The following is a 7,979-nucleotide window of genomic DNA, read 5'->3' as shown; positions in this document are numbered from 1 at the left end:
AAAGACTTCAAAGTAATAAGACCAAATATGTGTGATGGAAAAGTAATCACTGAACTATTTTATGAAGATGAAAGAATAAACAGGAAAAAGCTTTTTGAAAAGGCATTGTTTCATGCAAAACATGGCAAAGTATTGTATATACTCCAAGACGAATTGAATGAATTGCCTGAATTATCTCAAGATTTATGTTCAATTGATAGGCATTACATAAAAATGATTAGTTTTCTGTATGTATCAAAAACAAAACCTCTCATTGAAAGTCTTGCATTATTAGCAGAATGGGAACATGTCCCATCTACTATAATACTGGAGAGCATAAATAATTTTGCAAATAAAAATAACATACAAAATGCTTGTGGTATTGTTGCTTTGCTTATTCATTCAGCTAGGAGTTGTTCAGTGGCCACTGGATCTTGTTGTAATTTGTATTTATCCATTACTAAAGATGTTGCACATAATGAATATTACAATTTGATCAAAGAATTGTATGTAACTACATTTTGAATATTTGAACTACATTTTGATCATAAAATAAAAAATGTTGAAAACAAAATTTATGTCTTATTTTACATAAAACCATCTTAATATGTAAAGTTTTTGTTTAATTATCATTATAATATCGTACTTTCATGTTTTTCATTCCAAAAAAAAATTAATTCCTACATAATATTTTATCCATAAAATAAAAGTCCATTGATTCACTCATTACACCATATAATAATATTTACAAATTTCATTGATAAAAGGGAATGAAAACATATTGGGAAAAATCATGTATGCTTTGCAGAAATCACCGGAACTTCAGAACTATATAAAGTAAAAAGAAAACAAAAATTGAGAACAAGAACAAGTAAATGATGTAATAGTTATGATTTCCTTTACCAAGCTTTAAAACTCTCCCCATAGTTTTTCCCAGAAAACCAGAACTTCGGTCTACATCGTCATCTAGGCCACGTAATATTTTATCCTGGTATCGAACTTCATTACCAATCTCGATTGACATATGTTTAAGAGTTGTTATTTTTCCACTTAGCTCCTCAGCCATTCGTTCGTTTTCATGTTCCAGAACATCCTCTGTAGGAGCTCGAGGAATTGGTTGGTATGCATAAGTTTCTCGAGCTCTTCGCATATTGCTGTTACGACCCGCCGTTTTGAAAAAATTAATTTAAACTTAAATAATATTGAATTTGTTGCAAATGAGCTGAAAGGTTTTCCGCATTCACTTCACAGAAAATGAACAATATATTAGTTAATGTAGAGCATTAAATCAGTTAGCATGTAATTTCAGACCAGATAAATCAACAATGAATAGGTATTTATATTATTTCTTTTAGATTCATAGTTTTTAATTTCATTACTTTCACGTCGTCAACAATATTGACGTGTGTCACATCAAATGTCAATTGTCATTTGTCATGCAATTTTTAAACTTTTTGAGACAGACTTCATAAACTCATGTTTATGTAGTCTGCCATTTATCAAAAAATGGAATTGAATTTATCAAGGGCAATGATTTTGTGATTCAAGTAAGCGAATACAAGCGGCCTCGCCTGCGGGTTTTTCCCGCACATGATTTTAAATTCATGCTTTGCTTACAGATTGCACACAGGCAAAAACTGCACCTAATTTAGGTCTTCTTAAATCGTACTATGACGACACACAGTTTTAATCATATATTGTTCTTATATTATAAAATAATGAAAGTGTGTTTGTTACCCGTTCTTTCATGTTGTAACGGAGATGTTTTAATCTGTTCGTAGAACAGTTGTTCTACAACATTTATGAATTCCAATAACTGGCACTATATTAAAATGTGACATATGTATTACAATTCACAATTTTCTTTGAACTCGTGAGCAAAGCAACTGGCAACGGCTTAAGTTAAAAGAAGTATACATAAGTTTTGGATATAAATATAAATATAAGTTTTGGATTTGATCTATGCACTTGAAGAATATTTGAAAATAAAAGAAGCAAAGTTTTATTTGAATTTTATATTATCAAAGAATTATTTTATTGCTACTTGTTATAAGAGTTTTGGTTACAGCTAGAAAATAGGGTAAATAATAATATACAGATGTGTTTCTGTACAATTAAGTTATGCACTTTTTTGTTATGTCGAAAACCTTTTTAACCCGACAAAAAGAATGACCAATACGATGGATAATTTGTTTCTGACCAAAATTTCATGTTTTTAAGAATAATAGAAATTTAAAATCAAAATACTGTAAAACTTAATATTAATAAAAATAAAACTATTATACATTCATGATTTACTAAAATATAATCATAACGAAACATATTCTACAACAATCGTACATTTTGGAGTTTGGGGAATGTATTGCAACATATCATGTCTGATCATTTGCTACATTTTTTAAACAATTTCATGAATTTAGAAATAAATTAATGTTGTAATAGAAAAAGATGTTTAAACAGATTTTAAACGCGATTTCTCCATTATATTATTTAACCACTAACACTAACACTTTACGGCGTGGGTGCTTATTGTGAAATTGAGATGTTAGATATTATCTTGATTGGGGTACAAAAATTACCATTTGTGAACGTTTAAAATCCGTTATAAAGTACTCAAATTTATAATAGGAGCGCGTAAAATTGAACATAAGAAAATATTATTCAGGAAATGTTAATATAATAATGTAAAATAATTTCTAATTTACAAGTTATAAATGAATCGTTTTTTCCTTATTCCTTAAAGTCCTCTTTCTATATTACAATATAATTTTAGATGAAAATTAACTAAATTATTGTTATATTGATTTATTGTGTGTTGAATAAATACTATGGTATTACAGTATAAGTAATTACAGATTCGCTTTATTTTCACTCCATTTGTCATTTTGATTTAATTAAGACGTCGGCCTCTGCAAATATCACATAATAAAATGAATTAGGATTTTTATATTAACAAAACACTATCACCTTTTATGCTGTTTTTGCTATGAAATTCGTCAATTTGGAGTACTAGAAAATCTATAACAAAATTTAGTTTAAACGGATTATGCACCCATGTGCACCTAACGGATTATGCATTTTGGAAGAGGTTCGAGAATAGATCGAGAATCTTTGATTGTCTCGTTTCATTTAATCAAAATGCGTGTTTTTAAATAATCAATGAATACAGAATACCCCAAACATATTACGAATATAATAGTTTATAATACACAGTATACACAATTATATACCCTATGTACAGTCACACACGAATATAAGAATAGAACTAACCGAATAATCAGTCAATCAGTAAAATATAACACAGACAGACTGAACATCAGACGTCTTAAGTCTTAATAGGACAGAATATTAACAACTAGCGTTATAAATTTATTATTTACACAGTATTCTATAGTTATCTTTCCGTAAGTTTTTTTTGGATTATAGACAAATATTATCTATTATTAGCTGTGAGACTTTAAATAATAATATGTCGACATGAGACATCTAATTAACACATAGGTAAATGTTCAGATTAAAAGCTTTGCTGTTTTAAAATTGTGTGTTATTAAAAAATAACAATAACAACCAATAAATGACAAAATACTGCTAATGTTGCACATATATGGTTAAAAAGGTATGATAAAAAAACACAATTTATTACCTAATAATTAATTAAGCTATTGAGGCCAGCTCTAAATATTAATTGTTGATTTTTACTCTAACACTCAAATGCTTCGACTATTTTCAGTATGCAAAATTATTAAATATATCATACGTCACATTTAATAAATTTATTTCATGTAATACCTATCGTAAACAAACAAATTGCACTGAAAATTTTACATTAAACAGCTTTAGCTTGTCTTTTTCCAACTTAACATATGCAAATTAAGATACGAGGAGATTCCGTACCCGTTTTTACTCTCCACAATCACAAATGACCCTTCAACATCTTCACAGCAGCAGATACACCGTAAATATATAGCACCTAGAAAATTCTACTTCTTCTTCCTCGCCTTTCTTTTCCTATTATTATTCCTAGTTCCGAGTTTTCGTCATATATGCACCGGGACGTGCAGTAATAAGGCATCTCTGCGCGGGAATTCTAATGAACACAATTCGCACTTCAACGGTTCCTCGTCGTGTGCGTGGTGCGGGGAGTGCGCGGGGGAGGGCGGCGACGAGGGAGAGGGCGGGGAGGCGGGCGCGGGCGTCGGGGGCGACGGCAGCGGCGAGGGGGAGGGGGACAGCGAGCGCGGCGCGATGGCGCGCAGGTCGTCCGCCGGGTGCCGCGGCGGCCGCCGGGACCGCACCTGCGGTGAACGTGATTGGTTAAATACAGAGCGATGTCATGTTAGGTGTATAAAATAATGAGCGTATTTTCAATGATAATGAACACCCACCTGCTTAGTGCGCGCGCGGCTCTCCTCCGACGTGTGTATCATGCGCGGGCGGCGCGGCGGCGGGGGCGCGGCGCGGCGGCGGCGGCGCGCGGGCGGCGCGGGGGAGCGCGGCGAGGGCGGCGACCGTGACCGCGACCGCGCCGGCGACCGTGACCCGCCCCACTCCCCTCCGGGGGACATCGCTGGCTCGTTCTTTATTTTCCGCCGCCGTTTGTACTTTCTTGGCCCAGACTGTACACCGATACATTGAATATTATGTTTGTTTCTTAAATTTAGAAATACACATATACTATACTTTTATTTTAAGGTTACACAAATAGATCAAGAGAAAATGTGTTGAATATAAGTTCGCAATAATAAAAAAAATTAATAACACAAATTTTTTTTTAGAATTTATGATTTTTTTCTTTCAAAAATTATTTTACTTCAATTCTATAATGAGAACATATTCCTACATATTTCCCAATTGACTAGATTTGATGAATGACGATATTTGTCGTTTGCGACATTTTAGAATGAGATGGTTTTTAAACTCAAAAAGATGAATGAAAACCTAAAAAATTATTATGAAATAACAAAAATATAGGTACTGTAATCTATAATTACTATTAGCTTATAGTTTTGAAACAATGTGAATTTAAGAGATACTTCTACATATAACTTAAAATAGCATTTACCTGAGGCTGTCTTTTCAAGGCGGTGTTTTCATCACAGTGCTGTATAAGGTGCTGCACTAGCTCCGCGCTTGTCAGCATGGGTCTTCCACACACAGCGCAGGAGTATTGATAACCACCTAATAAAATTAATAATAATTCATATTTTGTGTTCGTAAGAAGTATATCAAATATGAAAAAAAAACCAAAACAAAAGATAATTAAAATTAATTTAATTATGAAACAATGAATTATGTGAATATTATTTTCCAAATTTGATACGTTGAAACAAGTTTAGTGCGCAGTAAAATAAGTGTATAATATATAATAGCATGAACAATCACCGTTAGCGCGGCGGTCGGGCGCCGAGTGGTGCGAGCGCACGTGCTCGCGCAGCACCACGCGCTGGTTGAAGGCGCGCGGGCACACCGCGCACGCGTACGGCTTCTCACCTGCACGTTACATTATTATATTTTTTTATATTTTATATTAGACTATTTGTACTCATTATCACTTCAATAGAAAAAACAAAGTTTTAAGGTTTTAAATTTTTAAAACAACGCAAAGGAATTTTTAATAGATAAAGTGATTCAAGAAGTTTGTTATGTATGATAACATCTATTAAACTATTCCAAATATAACGCGCGCGAAGCCGCGAGCTTAAAGATAGTTCGTTTATATTTCAGTTCCGGTCCGCCCCGGCTTCGCTTAAAAAAGTGCTTAAAATATATCAAACGATTTATATCGGAAATCACCCTTTAAGATTATTCATAACGACATACAAAAGTTGAATCGTGTAAGATCTCATCGGTAGATATTTATAATCATATGCGTTAGGCGTACCGGTGTGTATCCGCTCGTGCTTGCGCAGCGTGCCGCCGTCCGCGAACGCCTTCCAGCAGAAGCGGCACGCGTACGGCCGCTCGCCCGTGTGGATGCGGATGTGGATCTGCTGCGAGCTGCGCGACCCGAACACTTTGCCTGCGACACGATACGTATCATACTAATTATAATACAATTATAACATTTATATATTATATTTTAAGCGAAATGAACAAATTAACTTTTCTATTTATGTTTACGAATTGTGACCAATATATTACTTACCACACTCTCTGCATGGGAATTGTCTGGAATTCAGAGAAGATGTAGTTGTGTTACGGCCTTTGGACATTCTTTTTAATCTGAAATAAAACGAAATTAACTTTTACACACAATTATAGAAAACAAGAGCTACATAGATTGATATGAGTCTTGAACGGCATCTCCGTAATAAAAGTATAGTAGAATGCCTGATATTTGAGAAAGGCAATCAACTATTCGCATAAAGCAAATCATCGCGCATATAAATTGTATTGGTATGACAAGGTTGAGAGTTCAACTTATACTTTGCATATTGTTTTTTGACCTATTTATGTATGTGTGTTACCTTGGCGCATTGGGTCGATGTCGTTCAGCATGTCTTTCTGCGTGAGCCAATAATGTTAAAGCATCCGGACAGCTCTCACCGCACACGTCGCACGTGTGCTCCTGCTCCCAGGTGCTGCTGGTGCTGTCGTGCCGCTTGTAGCTGGTGAACAAATGTTTTGAGCATAGTTGGTTTCGTCGATGGATAAAATCGAAAAATTTCATAAAACAATATAATTTTCCAACATTTTAATGGTAAAATTTAAAGACATGGTTTTGAATCGTTCCAAACTTTGCATTTTCATATTACCTATTACATCCGTAGATGTTTGGAAAGTAGATAAGAGAATCATGATTAAATCAGTAAACAATTTTATTGTCTCGAATTTGAACTTAACGCCGAACAGAATAAGGTCCACAATGCAAGAGCACGCGTACCTGTGCGCGGCGGCGACGTGCCGACGCAGCAGGTCGGCGCGCTGGAAGGCCACGCCGCAGTCCTGGCAGAACAGCTCGGGCCCGCGCACCGTGTCGTACACCGTGCGCTCGCGCTCGCTGCCGCTGTGCGCTAGTGGCGACAGGCAGAAGTCCATGTCGTCTCCTGGCGTGTGCAAAAACGTTACATTATATGTTTTGTGATAGTTTTTTTTTTCAGTAGTGGTAATAAATTAAATCTGTGAGTGTTTTTAAAGTAGTAGAGATGTTGCAGAATGTTACAAAATCACTGCAGCAATATTCTTATCTGAATGATATAACTTTGACCAGTGATAGCATAATAATACGGGCATGTGTCCGTAAATCGACGTCAAACGCCTGGAGGAGGGGAGGAGGGGAGCAGTCAAAGCTGAAACCACCCCAGCTCTTCAATGAAGTCAAGCAGCTTGTGAGGGCTGCCGAAAGCTATAATCATATATATACACACCCGAGTTATCATCGTACGGGTCGTGTTTAATGGAGCGCGGTAGGTGCGGCAGGTGCGGGTGGCGCTGCGCCGCGTGCGACGCGAGCGCCTCGCGCGACCAGCACAGCTCGCCGCACTCGCTGCACTCCACGGGGGAGTCGCCGCCGTGCACCTGTCAATTACATATATACACTATTCCAGCATACACTAAACCATTGTGATATCTAAAGCTATGCTAGCTATTTTGCTATACATTATAAACTAAATTAAAGTAAAATTTACGGATGATAAGAAAAATTTAAAAAAAAAAATCCTTAGAATAGCTAAATAGATGACCCACTGATATAAGCTGTCAATACAAGCTAAAACCAAATCCATACATGTAACATCCTGCAATACGTTCATATCTCGGTTATTTGCTTAAATCTTACAAAGCATTTCTTAAAAATGTTCCCTATAGTGAGAAAAATTATATGAAACTGTAAGATTTATAGCTAATTTCATAAAACATTTACGACTAGCAAAGTCAAAAGAGTCATCAATAACTAATATTATGACAATGTTGACATGGTTGTTCATATTCAACTTACCCTAGCATGTGACTGCAGCGCCTTCTCTCTCGCGAAACCGATACCGCAGTGCCGGCATACAAAA

At 35.5% G+C, this 7,979-nt stretch overlaps 2 protein-coding genes across 2 annotated transcripts in view; both read right to left on the bottom strand.

The window, feature by feature from the left end:
• Positions 1-696: 696 nt before the first annotated feature.
• Positions 697-1,404, bottom strand: LOC119830696 (BET1 homolog). Its single transcript, XM_038353795.1, has one exon. It carries the CDS (start codon positions 1,127-1,129, stop codon positions 791-793), a length of 339 nt encoding a protein of 112 aa, XP_038209723.1. The 5' UTR covers positions 1,130-1,404; the 3' UTR covers positions 697-790.
• A 1,086-nt stretch (positions 1,405-2,490) lies between these two features.
• LOC119830826 (zinc finger protein 628-like) overlaps positions 2,491-7,979 on the bottom strand; it is a 9,263-nt gene continuing 3,774 nt past the window's right edge. The window contains exons 8-17 of the mRNA XM_038353978.1: positions 7,916-7,979; positions 7,347-7,497; positions 6,863-7,025; positions 6,447-6,587; positions 6,125-6,201; positions 5,861-5,998; positions 5,362-5,469; positions 5,042-5,157; positions 4,365-4,595; positions 2,491-4,274 (exon numbers count right to left, since the gene is read on the bottom strand). The exon at positions 7,916-7,979 is cut by the window's right edge and continues 119 nt beyond it. Coding sequence (XP_038209906.1) covers positions 4,017-4,274; positions 4,365-4,595; positions 5,042-5,157; positions 5,362-5,469; positions 5,861-5,998; positions 6,125-6,201; positions 6,447-6,587; positions 6,863-7,025; positions 7,347-7,497; positions 7,916-7,979 — 1,447 coding nt within the window. The 3' untranslated portion in view covers positions 2,491-4,016. The remainder of the gene's footprint in view (positions 4,275-4,364; positions 4,596-5,041; positions 5,158-5,361; positions 5,470-5,860; positions 5,999-6,124; positions 6,202-6,446; positions 6,588-6,862; positions 7,026-7,346; positions 7,498-7,915) is intronic.

Source organism: Zerene cesonia, chromosome 12 (genome assembly GCF_012273895.1).
Source record: "Zerene cesonia ecotype Mississippi chromosome 12, Zerene_cesonia_1.1, whole genome shotgun sequence".
NCBI lineage: Eukaryota > Metazoa > Arthropoda > Insecta > Lepidoptera > Pieridae > Zerene > Zerene cesonia.
Note: the sequence above shows the minus strand (reverse complement) of the source record. Positions and strands in the feature narration are given on the sequence as shown.

What these genes read in the sequence shown, in the direction of transcription:
- LOC119830696 (XM_038353795.1), bottom strand. Translation starts at nt 1,129, where the DNA reads ATGCGAAGAGCTCGAGAAACTTATGCATACCAACCAATTCCTCGAGCT.